General features: G+C 57.1%; 1 protein-coding gene across 2 annotated transcripts in view; it reads right to left on the bottom strand.

The window, feature by feature from the left end:
* Positions 1-17,253, bottom strand: part of STX1A (syntaxin 1A) — a 94,296-nt gene extending 77,043 nt beyond the window's left edge. The window contains exon 1 of one of the 2 annotated variants that reach the window (XR_012838433.1): positions 17,166-17,251. Coding sequence is in view for 1 of the 2 variants with exons in the window: in XM_075771791.1 (XP_075627906.1) it covers positions 17,166-17,195 (30 nt within the window). In the remaining variant the exon portion in view is untranslated. Of the gene's footprint in view, positions 1-17,165 lie in introns of both variants that reach the window. The other variant, XM_075771791.1, reaches the window with a different exon arrangement.
* Between the last annotated feature and the right edge of the window lie 1,329 nt (positions 17,254-18,582).

Below are 18,582 nucleotides of genomic sequence, written 5' to 3'. Positions count from 1 at the left end.
GTGAGCACAACAGCTCTGCAAACAGCAGTGATGGGAAACAGATGGGATGCTGCAAGGGGAAAACACAAGGGATGCAGCAACGGGAAAACACGAGGGATGCTGCGACGGGAAAACACGAGGGATGCTGCGACGGGAAAGCACGAGGGATGCTGCGACGGGAAAGCACGAGGGATGCTGCGACGGGAAAGCACGAGGGATGCTGCGGAGTGCAGGAAAGATGGGAGAGAACAGAAAACACAACAGAACTAGTAAAGCCACAGCAGGCACATGAGGGGCTGTCCTTGTCTGCCATAGCATGTGTGTCATTGTCATCAGAGATGAAAACACCTCCCATCCCAGTGAGGCAGAGGACACAAGCTCACAGGGGAAAGAAAAATTACAGTCTTCTGGATAAGGAGACATTTAAAAGATTATTATCCAAAGCAGATACATGATGGAGGAAACAGAAAATTAATGGGGTAGAAAAGTTTCCTCTTATTCCATCTTCACTAGAGAGGAGCAGCCAGCGGAATGGAGAAGATTTAAGAGGGAGGACTGTCTCTGCTCATCACGTACCTGTCCCACATTTTGCAGATGTTTACACATCAAACCACGGCCCCTTCACACTCTGTAGCGCTAGCCAATACAGTCTCCAGAGAGATACCTCTTATCGCTAAATAAGTCAGGTGAAATACCTATTCTTCCCCTTAAAATTGTCTTTTCAACCTAGGGTGACTGATTTGGATGGGGTGACCCAGAGGAGACCTCAGCTTTCAGCCTTGCCACCGCTCGTGGCACCCTTTGCTTTGGGAACTGCTTCACAAATGGCTTATCCACAGACTTTGAGATTCAAGAGCTGCCGCGATTCCAATGAAAATCTCACCTTGACATGGAAAAGCCAACGTGTTGCTGCCCTGACCCACCACTCTGTGGGCACAAAGAAGAAACATTCCTGAAGCCAGGAATTCAGGAGCCCCATTTTGGCCACAGCTGGCCCCCACGCCATGGGCGCAGCGGGCAGGAGCTGCCTGCACAGTGAGGCTAGGGCATGGCAGGAGCTGCCAGCCCAGGAACGGGTTGAAGCATTTAGATTTTGATGAAGCTGGGCAAGATGAACCTGAGGATGAGTACCTAGAGCTTTCTCTTGCTTTGACTTGGATCTCTTCCCTGCGTCGCTAAAAATACACCATCGTGCTGAGACTATGGACCGGGAGCAGGTCGGTGGCCCCTGCCTGCGTAGGTACGCCTGTACCTGGCTGGACTTGCAGAGAGAGCTCTGTGCACTTTCTGCAGAAGGCAATGCCCTTTGTGTCAAGCAGGACCCAGCTTCTTCCCTGGAGCTTTTTGCTTTCAAAATTCAGCAGTTTGCTCTCGTACCAGGTCCACACCAGCTTCTCCTGCTCCCCGCCAGTGACCACAGCCCGGCACGACTCGAGCTTAGAGCAGAACTGGATGCACAGCCACAGCCATCAGCACCCATGCAGCCCCAGGGCCAGGGGCAGGATTTGGCCAAGGGCTCTGTTACACCCCTCCTGCACCCCGATGCCACCAGGAAGCCAGGCTGGAGGGACCCGTGCCTTCTCCCTGCCCCCAGGTCCCCCATCATCGCTGCTCCGGCCTCACTCAAACCCCCCTCAGCAAAATAAAGGCTGTCATCCTCAAGTCCCAGCTCCGCTGCCGACTGTATCATCCATTTAGCCTGCGATCGAGCCCTGCTTCACCAGCACAGCTGCTGCTGGCTGTAAGCACAGGTCCGTTTGGGGTCCACAAACAGACCGAGAGCAACACCTCACCCGCTCCTTCACTCCCGGAGCAGCGCAGGCACTTCCTCGGCATCCCCAGCACGTGAGCAGGAGGGCTCACCGTCAAGGAGGTTAAAAAACATCACCTCCTAAAGCTAGGAAGGATGTCTGCATGGATGGATGCATGCTACGTGGAAGTAGCTACCATCCATGTTTGCACTGCAGTTTACACACCACTAGAAATCCCGCTTGGTTTGTGCCATGCTTGATTTTAAGCATCGACTTCCTTCACTTAAGACAGGCGGTACCCAGAGCCCATCAGATGGGCAGTCACAACACCTTAACTCATGCACGGACTGAAGGACATTTTGCCAGCACACGCAAACGGGCATGGTTTCTGCCTGCCTTGTGCCGGCGTTATCCCAAACGGCACAAGTGGTAAACTCCCACCTACACCCCGCTCCGAGGATCTCAGAAATACATAATGCCAACAGATCCAGGGGACACACGTCACAAGCGATGGAAGATGCAGTCACCAACGCAAACACCGCCCCAGACACACGCACCCCCAGGTCACAGCATCCTCCTCCCACCACCCTGCCCTGCCTCTCTGTGCCAGCAACAAGGATATCTCCCCGCAGCCAGTGGTCTCCATGCACCGGATTTCAGCTGTGGTGTGTCTTCTTCATGAGCTCAGTGCAACCATTAGGCTGCTGTATGGTGGGTTGTGTTTCGGAGAGATTTCTCAGAGGAAATGGGGCTGTTATTCCAGTTGACCTCCTGCACCTGCTGTACCACTCCTTTTCTGTGCTCCTTCCAGCTCTGCTGATCCAGCTCTATGCCACGAAGCTTTTCCTAAGACAGCAGCCCACCACCCAACCCATCCCCAGCACCCACCACGGACAGACTGGCTTGACCCCGCATCTCACAGCAGGCAGCCCAGTACATCCTCCTGCCTGGAGGTTTACTCCGCGGCGCAGGGGCTCTGCAGGGGGTGGGGACTGGCACCGTGGCCGAGGCTGGGGGCAGACGGCCCAAGGGGCCCTGCACGCAGAGCAGCTCTGCCAGGGCACGTGTGTCCTGCCTGCAGCCCCACGTCGCCTCAGCAGACACCCCACAGGATGGCCATCCACGGGAAGGGGTCAAAGAAAGGGGGCTGAGAGCAGCCCTGTGGAGAAGGACTGGGGGATACAGGTGGGTGACAAATGGGACATCAGCCGGCAAGGTGCACTTGCAGCCCAGAAAGCCAAGCGTCTCCTGGGCTGCATCACCAGCAGCGTGGCCAGCAGGTCGAGGGAGGGGATGCTCCCCCTCTGCTCCGCTCTCCTGAGACCCCCCTGGAGCACTGCGCCCAGCTCTGGGGGCCCCAGCACAAGGCAACGCTTTTAAACCGAACGAGGCTGGGGTTAGGTTGGACATCGGGAAGAAATGTTGTACCATGAGGGGCGTGAGGCCCTGGCACAGGGTGCCCAGAGAAGCTGTGGCTGCCCCTGGCTCCCTGGCAGTGGTCAAGGCCAGGTTGGATGGGGCTTTAGGCAACCTGGGCTGGTGAAGCGTGTCCCTGCCCATGGCAGGGGGTTGGACTGGATGATCTTTGAAGGTCCCTTCCAACCAAACCACTCTGATCCTACGAAAGCCCCCTTGCAGGGCAAGCAGGATGGGAAACACCAGCAAGCCTCTACGGTCCTGCACAGGAAAATGCACCTCTGTCACGACTTCCCCAAGCCCATCCAGCTTTTCTTGCTTTCATTCTGGCAAGATCTTAATTTGCAGGAATTTTTACCCCCCTTCTGAAGCTGGTGAGGAAAGCATTCCCCATAATTAATTTTAAACGCAGGCTTTTACCATGACCACGCAGGCCAGACAGTACTGGCAGCAGAGGAAAGGCAGCAGCTCAGCACGCTGCCCACAAAGACGCCCACCTCCTTGTCACCTCTTGCCCAACCCTTCCACGTCCAAAACCATCCTGGCTCATTGCACACAGGATACCATATCGCTGCTTGGTCCCATCTCCGCTGCCCACTGGACCCTTCCATTTGTTAGACCCAGAAATCCCGGAGGAAGGCAACCCAGTGCCAAGGGAGAAGGTTTCTGCCAAAGCCACAGGCAGCCTTGTTGGAGGCACTTCTATTTGCAAGGCAGCTCGCGCCCCAGGCGCAGCAGAGCGCTGAGGCACAGGCAGGGTGATCCTTATTTAGGGCAGGCACTGAACACGGCACTGCCCTGCCGCGTGCGGGGAGAGCGGCACAACAGCCCGGCCGGGAGCCTTGCAAGAAGGAAATTACAAGGATGGAGCCTGCTGGTCGGGAGGCCATGTGTCACTTCGGGCTGGAGAAAGCCACCATCTGTCCAACCCACGTCACTGGAATTACCCTCTGTGCCATGCCGCCTACAGCACACAGCGTCAGGCCGATCGTCCCATCGCCTCCAACCCAACACCCCCGCACGAGGGAGGCAGTGGCAGCATTAGCTGCAGGGCTAACCAGGACTCGAGGGGAAGGAGATACCACTGGGCAGCCTCAGCTCCCTGTGATGCAGGGCGCTGAAGGACCATCTGCTCCCAGCATCTCCCTCCATCCTGGGGCTCGGTCCAGGCACGCTGCCGGCCCTCGCAGGCTTCACCCCAGGCTTCAAGTGTCTTCCCGTACATTGCTGCCAAAGTAGAAGCAAAACAAAAATACCTTTCCCAAGGAAACCTAAAGTGTCCACCCAGCCGATGGCGTTTTGAATTCACATGTCCCAGCTGTAAGCATCCCGGGTTTTCAAAGCCACATGGAAAGCTCCGGTCTAGGTCAAACCCACCTGCCGGTGCTGCTCACACAAGCAGCAAACAATTCACAGCCTTCAAAAGCCCGGGCTTGCTTGCCAGTGACAGGTGAGGAGCACGCACTCCAAACGCCACACAAGCACACCACGCACGCCATCCTCCCAGTGCTTTTCAGCTGCCGAAACGGCCATTCATCCACCTCCGCGTCCGCTGGGCACGCCAGACATGTTGCACCCTTAGGCAGGAAAGGCTGCCCCAAGACTCCTTACAGGGAGAGAGGAAACAGAGCCCCAGCAAAGTGCTACAAGGCTAAGTTCCTTAGGTGAGACTAGCTCTAAAAGCAGCTTACAGCAGGCGACGAGCCCAAGTTAATTAACACAACCAGGCGGCAAGCAGCTCCGCTGCCCTGCACCTCGGTGGGTCACTGGCCATGCTGACTTTATGCGTACAGGTACCTCGCTGCCTGCGTCACGGGCATGGGGAGAGGGTGCTCTGCCACCTGCATGTCCGGAGCAGAAGAGCAGGATGGGTTTGACCAACCTCCCTCAATACCTGCTCCTGCCTCGGGCACTGTCAGGCAGCACGAGGGACCTGGGGGCTCTGGGCTTTCGCCCCCACCCTGGACAGGTGAAGATAACCATTCTTTCACAGGGTTTTTTATTTCTACAGCCCACTGGTGACCAAGTGGAGGGCAGCACAGCGGGCAGCGTGCCAGTGGGGATGGCTCCGGGAGCTGCTGCCTCCCTGGTGCCTCTGGTGCTGCTGAGTACAGGGAGCGGGATGGGGAGCGCAAGTCAGGCAGAGCGCCTCCAGCGTCTTTTGGGGGCTCACAGGGTTAAACATGCCCCTCCACAGGGGCCAAAATCCCAAGAGGAGGCAGAGCCGAGCTGTGATACCCTCCCTGGCAAAGCGGAGCAGCGGGTGGAAAGACGGTCCAGAGCCCCAGAGCATCCCAGCTCTGTGGGTTCTGCAACAAGAACACTGCTAATAAATTCAATATCGAGCAGATTCATCCCTCCAGTTCAAACCAGCCCCAGTCCCTCTGCAGATGCTTTCTAGAAGACGGTAGAGGAGCACAAACCAACTGAAAAGCTCAAAGCCTGCTCTCCCCTGAAAAGCAAGAGGTGGCAGAGGCAGGGCAAGCTGCAGCAGGGTGTAATGAGGTCTCTATTATCTCAGCAGCGGCTACACGCAGGCTTTAGCTCCTGCCCTCTTCTGTTAGCGTTGCAGATGAATTTGACCGTGTCTGGATGCGTCTGTGGAGCTGGTACAGGCAGCAGAGCTGCGCAGGGCAGAGGAGCAACGGGCTCAGCCACTGCTGGGCGACTCTGCATCGCAGGGGACCACGCTGACCCCCTGGCTCATCCCTCCACCAAGCCCTGCCAGCAGCACTCACAACCGCGTGAGCCGACCCCTTCTAAGGAAACACCCGTGCTGCACAAACGGGCAGCAGACAGCCAGCCCCAGCCCTGCCTCCAGCTGCCCCCCCCCCCCCCGCTGACTCCCCCCCCCATCAGAAATAAGGCGAGCTTCACAAAAGCAGGAGGAGAGGGAAAAAGCCACAACAGCTGCCACCCCCCTTTCAGGGACCATTAGGTTAAGTAGAAAAAGGCCTTGTCCCTAAGAGTTGCAGGATGCTGCTCACCAACTTCGCCTCCAGGCTGAATCTGTTTGTTTTTTCCTATTTACTGGACACCTCCACACTGATCTGCCCAGCCTGAGAAATGTCAGCCATCTGGGCTTGACTGTCTTTGCAAAATGACAGCCCTTTCTGTACCCAAACCAAAGCGCCCCGCGGGACGCACAACACAAGGCTGCTCAGCGGGAGGACGCTCTCCGGGCAGCGACGGGTGGTCGCTGGGACCACGTCCACACACAGAGCGGCACACGGGGGTCCTACACCAGTTGCCTCGTTCCCTGTGTCCAAGTCCACGAGCCCAGGGAACTGCTGCCAGCAGCCCAGAGCTCCTGCAGCAGCTCGCTCCTCGCGGCTCCAGCGTGCGGCTGCGCACGTCGCCGAGAAGGACAAGGTCAGAATAACTCAGCAGTGAGCTGCACTGAGATCTCTTCTCGGCCATCTTAAAATGCCTACAGGACACGTATCCAAGCGTACGGATGCCCAGATCCCTGGAAACATCCCAGCCCAGCTCTGCAGTGCTCAACGGCAGAAGAGCAGCTCCCTGGAGCTCTGCTGCCGAAGCTTCATGTGAACAAAGTCCAAAGCGCCCGCGGATCTCCGACCCACCAAATTGCCACCACCCTCCTCCTTGGAGGTGTCACACCTTCGGGTTTGCTTTAGTGTTTTGCAGCAGCCAAACCAAGCCTCTCCTCAGGAGTCCAGAGGCTGAAGTTCTGCTCTGGAGGGTTTTCAGGGAGGTGGTGTGAAGGCTGAGGATGTGGACAGCCCCAGGAGAGAGCCCTGGAGAGCTGAACCACCTGAGACCACGGCTTAAATTACCTACAGCCTCAGTCTTAGCGGTTTTTTTCAGACGGTATATGTAGTACAGCTATGCACCATAATAAACTGGATATTTTATAGCACACAGGCCTCAGCTCAGCTATGTCCAGTTCCAGTATTCACCAAAACCAGCCCATACTTCCCACTAACAACTTTTTGATGAATAAAAATTGAAGGCACAAATGACTTTAGCATTCAACATCTGCATGAGTCAGCAGGTGTTTCCAATTTCCAACACTAGCAGTGCAAGGGAGAACAAGATTTCCAAGAGTTTTGTCCTTAGGTGTTGGCTTTCATTGCTGCAGAATCACGTTACCGACCTTTGGCACAAAGCCCAACGCTTTTATCAGAGCCGTGGCCAACTCTTAAGCTCAGTTTTAGAAGCAAGCATGTAAAATTCCACCAAACTATTAAGGACAACTGTCAGAGGTGACAGAGGTGCCACCAGTCCTGCTGAGCTCACTGACCTCCTCCCGTACCTCTAGGACATGGACAGTGCTATGATCTGCTGGAAAGCTATCGATACTTTACAGTCAATACTTCACAAATTTGCAACCATGGCTAAAGAATAATTTGGGTGAAAAACAGCAGACAGACTTAATTCGCCTGAAATTAATTTCTTAACATCCTTCTGATGGTGACACTATCCTTGTTACGGTTTCTGTGCAGACCAGAGCTTCACGCGGGCAGCAACGGCACCTGCAGCCACAGCACCCGTCTCTCCTCTCCACCCCGTCGCACATTCGCCAGAGTCAGCGCACAGAGAGGTTTCCGCCAGTATTACCACCATGCGTTGGTGTCTACCAAGCGCTCTACAACTGACACCAAACCCTGGTGACGCCCACCAGTGACCGGGAGGTCTGTACTGGGAAGCTGCTGGTGAAAAGAGAAGGAAAGCCTTCAGGGAGAGGAGGTGACGCTGGCGGCACCACAGCTCCTGTGGCCCGTGTCACCAGGAGAGGATTAACACATGAAAATCAAGGCAGTCCATAAAATGGGTATCCTTCAAATCAGACTGCACTGCCTACAGACACTCATGGGACGTACTGGGTTGGAAAAGACCTTCAAAGACAATCCAGTCCAACCGCCCTGCCATGGGCAGGGACATCTTCCACTAGACCAGGTTGCTCAAATGGTCATGAATGCTCAAACGTGGGAATGACATTTCTTTGGTGCTCTTGCCTCGACCATATAAAGGAACCTTAGCACTACGCAGGTGAGACGCTGACCCTCCCAGAAGGCAAATCTGAAATGTCTTCTGGAAAACCAAAATGAACAGTCATTTCATACACCACAAACGTGAAGTCTCACAGGACTTGATGGAAGATCTGAACGCAACAGCAGATAAAAAGGAAGACTGAATACTAGAAAATCCACAGCAGACATCACAGCAGAAGTACTGCATGACGGGAAGTGGCCATGGCTGGCAGTGAGCTTCTGAAAACCCACCGGACAACCTGAGCAGATGATTTTTTTAATATCTTTTTTTTTTGCTAGTTCCCATGAAAAGAAACCTGGGTCTGTAAGTATCCACTAGAAACTGAAATACCGCAGTATTAACAGAAAGCTCAGTCCCATCTTGCAGCAGATTTTGACGCTATGCAGCCCAGGTTTGTCCCCCGTGCCTGGTGGTGAACGCTGAGGTGCTGGTGGATGCAGGTAGGAAGAGGAACCTTCTCCAGGGGAAGGAGAACACTGGCCTAAGAATAAATGCACACAAATAATTTTGGGCAGGAAATCTGGAATTTTAAAATCCAGTCAGGACATGATCTAGTGGAAGATGTCCCTGGCCATGGCAATGGGGTTGGACTGGATGATCTTTGAAGGTCCCTTCCAACACAAACCATTCAATGATTTGTTGACTGTGGTCCTGCAATGGCTGTCCAATGGCAGCAGGGAGAAGCACATGCTCTACAACAGATCTCGACAAGGTTGCAAAATGGGCCAAAGAGGATGCTTTCAACAGCAAGGTCTTGAACACCACCGCACACGCACAGCGTTGGCCTCAACTTCAAAGGGACCTGGACAACACCTCCCCACGGGCAGTGCCAGTACCCTCAGTGACTGAGGGGAGGCTTTTCCTTAGCCTGACCTCTTCTCTGCAGCAGAAGGACTTCCCATGCTCCTCTGGATGCTCCCAAGGACCGTTTTTGGCCATCAGTCAGCAGAAGTCCTGGGCTCTACTCACTACTTCCAAGGCTCCTGCAAAAGGTGATGGAGGAAGAGATCCTCCTGCCAGAGAGGAATGGCTGTACAGGGGCATCTCCTGTACCTCTGCTGGAAATACTCAGAGTATCACACTGAAGAAGGATGAAGGTTGCTTCAGGACATCTCTCATGTGGGACCTGAGCACTTGCTACTATCTGCTTATATTCAAGGTAGGGTAAAGAAAAGCAAATAAAACATCTATTTACAAAACTTGAACTCGACAACATGGCTACACAGCTCAAGAAAAGATAAGCACAAAATTAAAGTGGCTTCACAGTGTTTTTCTCATCACAACTCACATTCAAGGATGCTTCATTAATCCAGTCACCCAGAGCTGCTCGCACAGTGTCAGCAGCAGTCCTGCAGAACTAAGGTCTTGAAGAAACTTTCTTCTTGACCTGACCTGCAGGCTTTCAAACACAGTAGTGTGGAGAAGGTCATGGACAAGACCAGTAGAGAACAGCCACGACTACAGCCTTCTGCAGGAATGGCAGTGGGGTGCCTCCAGGTTCACAGCATCACCTCCCAAATATTACCCCATCCCATGCCAGCATCACATAAAAAGACATATGGGCTGTACCACCACCAGCAGGTCGAGGAAGGGGATGCTCCCCCTCTGCTCCGCTCTCCTGAGGCCAGGCTGGATGGGGCTTTGGGCAACCTGGGCTGGGGGAAGATGTCCCTGCCCATGGCAGGGGGGTTGGACTGGATGACCTTTGGAGGTCCCTTCCAACCCAAACCGTTCTGTGAGTCCATGCCACACCACATGCCACAGCCCATCCTCAGCTCACAGCCATCAGTCTGCTCCCCGGTTTGGGCAGCACGGCAGCGCCCACATTTCAGACACCAGCCCTGCCGCTGGCCGCCGAAGGCAGAGATGCAGGCATCCTGTGCCCTCTCCCCCTGCCTTCCAGCTTAGCAAAACTTTCTACTCCTTGCGCTTCCAAAGTTGCCTCGTTTTATAATTTTTCTAAGCAAAGACAGTGCCCTTGGCTTTATGCCTGCTCTGGTCCTGACACAGCATCACTCTGTTTCTGTTTCCCAAGCCGTCCTTCTCTGCTCGCTCCCCCTCCCCATGAATGTCCTGTAAGGATAATCCCACAGACGCCGCGGTCCAAGGACATCCAGCCTTTCCCTGCCACGTCTGCTCAGGTCACCCTCCAGCCGCGCGGAGCCAGGACGTTACTGCACACTCTGTCTTCCCGGGTCTTCCACTTGGGCTCACTCTCCTCCTTTTTGCTAATATACATAATTTTCTGGAAGTAGCAATTTATCACAGTACTTAGCTTAATGAGCCTTACTGTACATGTTCTGCCTGTAGTGATAATTTTGCATATTTCCTGAGAAATCTTGTTAACAGGGAGATACATAGCAAAACAAACATTTGTATAGCTTCCGAGCAGCTCGCACAAAGACAAAGACACTTGCAATTAAAACAACGGGAATTAGTCTAAACCCTTTGGCTCGAGTCCCTTTAGACATCCAGCGCGCAGCCAACATACGTGGCGTGCGAACACAACGTCTCATTACTTTTTAGCGCTCACAGCGTGGCACCGGGTTTCCGGAGGCAAAGAGTATTTCTGCATTCAGGTTGACTTCAGGCGGACCACCAAGCCCCCACCGCACCAGACCCTGAGCTCCCCAGCAGACACCAAGGGACCCCAGGGTTCAGTGTCCCCCTCTGAGGTTGGTGCTGGGGGGGGGCTGAACCCGCCTGTCCCCCAAACCCCCATCCATCGCCCCATTCCCCGCAGGGCGCAGAGCCCCACTGCAGACTCCGGTCACCTCCTGGGGTGGGGACATGAAACGCCATCCAGAGCTGACCTGAGGGCTGGGCTTTGCATGCTGCTGTGTTTAAAGCACAGCAAAGGGGCCGCTCGATTTGAAGCTTCCTTTGGCTTGCCCTGCTCGGGTGCGTGCCTGCCGCTGACTAATGGCATCCCTGCAGCACAGGGACACCCAGGAGCCCACAGCTGCTGGGGGCAGAAGAACGTCTCAGACAGGGAGTGTGCAAGGCAGGCATCGCGGGCTCACTTCACATCATCGCCATTATCTTCTGCCATGCCCGACTGACAGGCCCAGCAGACCCCAGGGAGGAAGGACTCACCATGTCTCACCCCCTCCCAATCTCCAGGACCACGAGGGAGCAGGCGAAGCAGCTTCCCTGCCCTGGAGACGCACCCTCATGGTGGGGAGATGGTCGGGCCAGGCGTGGTCCAAGGGCAGCCATGGTGCACAGACATCCCCAGCAGCTGGGCTCCTCCCAGCCCCCAGAAAATCAGCTTTTCGGCATCACCGCCTACCACAGCCAGCCTGGGCGGCTGTGCAGGCTGTGGACACGCAATACGGAGCCGCCGGCTGTCACCCGCCACGTGACAGCCCCAGCTCCCCGACGGGTGAGGGAAGAAGCAAAGCTGAATTATTTACGTGACCCTTTTGGTTGAATAGAAGAGCTCAAAAGCATGCTGGGCAACCAAGAGGGTTAAAGAAGGAAAGGAAGACGGCATTTAAACAAGCAACTACAGATCTCTCCGGGGTCAGCAGGGACTTTTGCATCGGCGGGTGGCTCCAGAAGAGCCCCGCTGCCCAGATGGAGATGGACAAGACCCGACTCCTGCTGCAAACAGCAACTTTGGTCGACTTCACATTTGTGCCCCTAGAGAGAAATCATCAGCAGGAGCAGCATGGGATTATTAACGAGACGGGATGGAGCAAGGTCTGGTTGCACGTCCTGGAGGGCCACGCTGCCGATTTCAGCTGCTGCAGGAAGGAAGAGGGTGGATCCACGGAGTCAGACCTGGAGCCAACCTCACTTTCTCTCTCCTTTTATTTTTAACGCACACCTCCCCGCAACTCCCACGGGCAGGAGGCAGCGCTGGAAACAGGGACCAGGCAGGCAGGAGCCAGGGGTTCAGCTGGCTGGGGAGGACGGCAGCATGGCACAAATGCATGGACATTGCTGGAGAAAGGCACCTGGAAACGGCTGCCAGAGAGGAGCGACAGGCGCAGGAGAAAAGGGCCCCGCAAAACCATTTTGATCATTTCTACAAGCTGGAGATGTGCAAAAGCAGGTCTCGTTTTGCATCCGTGCCTCTCCCATTGCCGTGGGTTGGAAACAGCTCCTCACTCAAACATGAGGTATGATGAGAAACAAAAGCTGGTCACAAAATAAAGAGCAACTCTTCAAACCCAGGAGGGATAACTCTCAATCTGAGCCAGGCAAGCCTTTAGACCCAACGGGAAGGTCACCAGGAATGTGACCATCACTTTGTACACTTGCTTTGTTGCAAGCAACCGCTGAGGCTTCGATCCTACGAACGCCTCTGCAACCACCCAGTCTCAGACAGACAACCAGTCCCACCACACAAGGTCTGTGCTGGGAGGCAGCGGGGGACCTCCAGGTCCAAAGTGTCCTCCTTCTCCTGTCACCACTCTGAAGAAGGTCCTTCTCACACTGAGGGAGCTTCTGCCAGCACCGAAACCTGCCAGGCCTGGACACCATCCCACAAGCACACTGGCCTTGCCAAACCTCCCCCCACCACGCCCAAACACACGATTTGGGCAGTGTCCACCCTAGCATCTCAAGGAACGCTTCCATCACATAATTGCAAGATAAAACATCAGGCCAGCACTGTCTGGCAGGGAACCGGGAGAGGATCTGTCAACCGATAAATGGTCCTTCCCAGCCCAACTAGAGCCCAGCAACTGGTACAGTCACCAAAAATCGGTAACTATTGGAAATTCTGCTAATTGGCTGTATGAAACGTGGACAGCAGAGTCCTGTCCTCCCAAAATCACCCAGCCACACGTTTCTTAACAGTCAGTAATGCTAAGCACATGGAGTTCCTCCATCGACAGCAACCCTGACTCGAACCACCCAGGGCCACCCAGCCACAGCTCCCCCGCCCCCCTCCAGCCCGTGTCCCCTTGAAAGCCCCTCTCCTGGCCCAGGCAGACACTTCGCAGCAGCCTGCTGCGCCTGGCACCATCTCACTGGTTCAGCAATGGGGAGTAAGTGCAGGGAATGGAGTCTTGTTGGAAACGGGGCACTCTGGGACCAGCGACTGCCAAACGCCACTTCCGTGGCCTGTTCAACATCTTCGTCAACGACACAGACAGTGGGATCGAGTGCACCCTCAGCAAGTTTGTGGATGACACCGAGCTGGGTGGTGCAGTCGACGCGCTGGAGGGAAGGGGTGGCATCCAGAAGGACCTGGATGAGGCTGGAGGAGTGGGACCATGTGAACATCATGAAGTTCAACCAGGCCAAGTGCAAGGTCCTGCACATGGGTCAGGGCAATCCCCAGCACCAGCACAGACTGGGGGATGGGTGGGATGGAGGGAGGGAGGGAGGGATGGAGAGCACCCTGCGGAGAAGGACTGGGGGATACAGGTGGGTGACAAATGGGACATCAGCCGGCAAGGTGCACTTGCAGCCCAGAAAGCCAAGCGTCTCCTGGGCTGCATCACCAGCAGCGTGGTCAGCAGGTCGAGGGAGGGGATGCTCCCCCTCTGCTCCGCTCTCCTGAGACCCCCCTGGAGCACTGCGCCCAGCTCTGGGGGCCCCAGCACAAGGCAACGGTTTTAAACCGAACGAGGCTGGGGTTAGGTTGGACATCGGGAAGAAATGTTGTACCATGAGGGGGGTGAGGCCCTGGCACAGGTTGCCCACAGAAGCTGTGGCTGCCCCTGGCTCCCTGGCAGTGTTCAAGGCCAGGTTGGATGGGGCTTTGGGCAACCTGGGCTAGTGGAGGGTGTCCCTGCCCACGGCAGGGGGGTTGGACTGGATGATCTTTGGAGGTCCCTTGCAACCCAAACCACTCTGTGATCCTATGACACTTGCACAGCTCTCTCACCTCCTCCTGCTCTCTCTCTCAAAACATCATTCATAATTATTTTACTGTTTAGATCTGTCTCACACCCTGGAAATACAATGTCTCACCCAAACTGAGCTGCCACCTCTCAGGCAGGATGGAGCAGCGTGGGACCCTTGCAGTCCCACATGCACACACCATCTTGTCCCTGGCCATGATACCCTGCTGAGCCAGGACAGCAAAGCCCTCGTGTGCTGAGCAGAGCTCCAGGCTGTTCCTCCATCCACAGCAGCTGATGGCTCTTTGTAATGCAGCACCCTCAGCCCCAGCTCTGCTCAAGCTTTGGTGGATACAACACAAGCAGAGACTAAATAAAGACATTTTAGGTGCCTGGAGCGCAGGGAGAAGCAGCTTAGAGACTGTCCCAAAAGCAAAATAAATTATTTTCTGGGTAATTTTTGTCCTATCTCTGCTCTGTCACCAACACTGCATAGGGACAACTGCAGCAGGAGGAGCTGCTTCTGGGGCTTTCAGGGAAGGGGACCGGCTCCAACCCTGCTCCGGACGGGCAGGAAATGCCACCCGTGGCCAGAGCCGTGGCACCTACCCAGGAGCAGCTGAGACCAAAGCTCTGCTGGTCTCGTTCCGGGCAACCTTCTCAGCCAGTCCTCAGCTGCTCCTCCTCCACAATAAGAGGACATTTTTCAGGCGTAAGCTAAATTTCCTGTCCCTGGTTCAGAGCAGGCCTGGGGGCACCATCACCCCCAGGACACTAGATAAGCTGCAGTGAGTGTGAACACAACTGGAGTGCCAAGGTTCAGAAAAGACACAGGATTAGCATTTTGAATTTCAAGTACCATTTTAAAAATCCCATTAAGACATGAAGCTCTTGTTCTGCACAGCAGTGAAAGCCCAGCACCCCCTCCTTGACTCCAATAAAGCCAGATCTTTTTTGAAAAAAAAAAAAAAAAAAAATTCTTCTTTTTTATAATCCCTGGCAGAATTCAGATACTATATTAAAATGGGAAGAAACTGGCCCAGGCAGTTAATGAAGCTGGCTACTGGCAGCACAGACAAAACAAGCCCAAACACTCCCTATACTTCGTCCACTGCAGCATCTTGCTCCTCCCAGGTGACTGCCACCACCAAGGCTGTAAATCCACATTTCTCATGCGCACTGCCCCGCTCTCTGCAGCCCTGCCAGGCTCTGCCCCGGCACAGCCATCCGCTCAGCTCCGGAGTATCCAGATGCTCCAAAGCAGACCTCCATCCCCAGGAGCCCCGGGGATGCAGCAAGGGAGCTCCGGGGAAGATGCTGCACCCTTCGGCGTTAGGCCGATGAATAAGGATCATCAGCAAGTGAGGTGAAAACGCATTTTATTTTTCTGAAGACGTATTTAAAGGAATGGAGAGATTTTAAAATACTCTACGGCATCATTTCTCAGCCAGCACCAGCTGCCAAGAGGACATTCACGAGGCTGGTTTTTACTATTATTATTAAAAAGCCTATTTTCCAATCCTATTTCACAGTCTGTGCTGTTGGTGGAGAAAGAGCCCCCTGTTTGGGTGCTTTCCAGGCACTCCGGCTGAGCGGGGGGGTGGGGGGTGCTGTTCTTTATATAGCCCCTTCCTCCTCCAGCATCGACAGCCACCCCCTCGGCCCCTTGCTGGCGTCACCCCAGCTCCGTCCTCTTGATGTTTTCCAGACTGAGCCAAACTGCCGACCGAAACCAAATCTGGTGGGGTCTCTGTGGGGACCAGCCAGCCACAGTCGTCCCCGCTACCCCTCGCTCCACGTCTGGGTCACCCCCTCCCCTCCCGCAGGTCACCCCTCTGGGATGGAGCACAGATGGCGCAGCTGGACCCCCGCTTGCCTCCCTCTCCGCTCACCTCCCAGACAGCTCGACAGACCCAACAGGGAAGTAATTGAAAAAAAAACCACCAAGGAAAAGCAGCAGAACAAGCGCTGGTGCGATGGCACGAGACGGGAGGCTGGATGCTGGAGCAGCACCCTGGGATTTCAGGCTCTTGGCCCCCCGGACATCCCTGCTGCCCCCCGCATGCTGCAGAGCTCGGCCCCGCACTGTGGGTGGCAGCACCCCCACCCCAGCCCCCCAGTGTGAGCGAGGGGGTCCCGGGGTCCCCCGATGCCCACACGGGTGGTGACAACGCCACGGTCCCCGGCAGGCAGGGGGACCGGCGGCGTGGGGCTCCGCATCGAAGCTGCTGCCCGTGCTCCCCTGGCCAAGCCCCCCTGACCCGCGGGGGGTCCCCAAGGGGCTGCGAGTGTCCCACCGGGGGGGACAGAGCGCGGTGCCACCGGGCGCTCCCCCGGGACAGGCTGCAGCTGCAGACGGGGCCCGACGTCCCCGCTCATCCCCGCGGTCACCCCCCGCGGCCTCGGCAGGACCCCCGGGGTCACGGCACCGGGCGCCGAGCGGCCGTTTGCGGCGGCAGCGGAGGTACCGGGCCCGGGTGGCGGGGGGCGGCGGGGGGCAGGGGCCCGCGGGCAGGGGCTGGCGGCCCCCCGGCAAGGCGGCTGCCGAAGGGCTGCGCGGTCCCCGGCTCTTCCCAGGCCAGATGACATCAGCAGAGCCAGGAGGATGAAAAAGCAAAATGGGTGCAGAGCAGGGCGGCCGGGGCGGGAGACGGCCCCGGGTGTGCACCGGCACGGCACGGCACGGCACGGGCAGGGCCCTGCTGCCCGGGGGCATCCTCTGCCCGCAGCATCCCCGCCGGGCGCTGCCCTCCCTGCTCCGGATAAAGAAAAAAACACATAATTTTTTTTTTTTTTTTAATTTTTTTTTTCCCCAGCCGGGATCCCTTTCAGCCGGCTCGACCCTCGGGGCAGGCGGTCACCCGTTACCGGGGGAGATGGGGTCCTGCAGGGCAGCGCCCGCGGCTCGCACCGCCCGCCCGGGAGCCGCAACCGCCCGGCGCCGGGAAGAACCGGAGCGGCCCGCGGGGGGGGGGGCGCTGCCCTGAGAACCCCACTCCCGCCCCGATACTCCCGCGAGGGTCGGGGGGCTCGGCCCCAGCCCCCCCCGCCCAGCCTCCCCCGGCGCCGCCGCTCGGGGCATGCCGGCCCCCAGCCCGGGGAAGGGGAGCAAGCTGGCGCCGGGCGGTCCCCAGGGAAGGGCAGAGGCGCTGCCCGCACCCCCCCACCCCCCCGTTCCGCAGCCGGTACCCCCACTCACAGCGCGCAGCTCCCCGGTCCGGTCCTTCATCCTGCCCCGCCGCCGCCGCCGCTGGGTCCGGGCACCGCGCAGGGGAGGGGCGGGCGCGGCACATGCGCGGAGCGGGGCGGGGCGGAGCGGGGGGGGCGCGACGGGGAGGGCACAGCCGGGGGGGGGGGCATCGGGTCACACCTCGGGGTCACGCTGAGCGGGGGGACACATGGGGTCTCACACCGCGGGGGGCGGGGGGGGTAAGACCGGAGCGGGGGTACAGCTGGGGAGGGCACAGCTGCGGGGGGGTCAAAGTGGGGGGAGTCACCGGAGGTGTCACACCTGGGGGGGGTCACATCTGGGAGGGTCACACTTGGGGAGATCACACAGGAGGAGGTGACACCTGGGAATAACAGCAAGGGGAGATCACACCTGGGGCTCACACTCGGGGCTCAGCTTGGGTCTTTCACCTTGGGGGGGTCACACCTGTGGACGTCACATCAGGGTCCCGTCCTGGAGGGCACACAGCAGGGCACCTCCAGCTGCAGGGTCACACCTGGGGGTCACCGGGGCAGCGGCAGCACCGGGGCTGGGGATGCAGCAGACACCGCAGTTTGGGGACCCCAGCAGGAGGGGCTTGCACTGACCGCCCCACCCGGGGACAGGCAGGGGCAGTGGGAGGAGGTCCACCCTGGGGGACCCCAACCCCAGGCGCGCAGGGAGCAGCGAGGTACCAACATGGCTCAAACAGGCGGTGCCAGTTTGCTGCTTTTGGGGGAACTGGCGGCGTCAGGGAGACACCCTTATGCCCCCCCCTTTCCCAGGGACAGAGCAGGAACGGGACCTCCCGCAGCCTGTGCCCGCAGGTTCCTGCACATTCTGGGGCTGCCCTAGGGCCGGCTGGTCCAGCCTCAGGGCCACTGGCCGCAGCTCTGGCCGCCCTTGACGTGCCCAGCATCCCTGGGGTGCACCTGGTGCGGAGGCTCGGGTCTCCTCCTCCCAGCGGTCCTGTGCGGGGTGGCTCTGCATAGGAAAAGCCTTCGGGGTCCTAAACCAGACAGACGGAATGTCCCAGCAAAACCCAGCTCCTGTTCCCTGCGAAATGTCCAGCCATCAAAACGCAGTGTCTTGACAAAGACCTCTTCCCCATGGTCCTCCAGGTTCACGCACTGAGCAGATAATCCCTGGAACCAGACCTATACCTCGATGAGAAATGGCCTGAGCGAACCCTGCTCACATTTAAATGTTTCCACAGAAAAATTAAGATGCCCAGATTAAACATCCATGGGACCCTGACTGATTTTAGAGAATCAAAATGGCAAGATGACGTTTGCCAAGCAAATTGACGTGGGATATGAAATGAAGGAGCACCAGCCGACTGGGAGATGCCATCTGCCTGTGTCGGAGAGATTTCCTGGAAGCCTGTCAGACATGGGCTTAGCCGGGC

The sequence above is a fragment of the Balearica regulorum genome, chromosome 19 (assembly GCF_011004875.1).
Source record: "Balearica regulorum gibbericeps isolate bBalReg1 chromosome 19, bBalReg1.pri, whole genome shotgun sequence".
In the NCBI taxonomy this organism is placed as follows: Eukaryota; Metazoa; Chordata; class Aves; order Gruiformes; family Gruidae; genus Balearica; species Balearica regulorum.
This window is presented reverse-complemented; position numbering and strand designations above follow the sequence as displayed.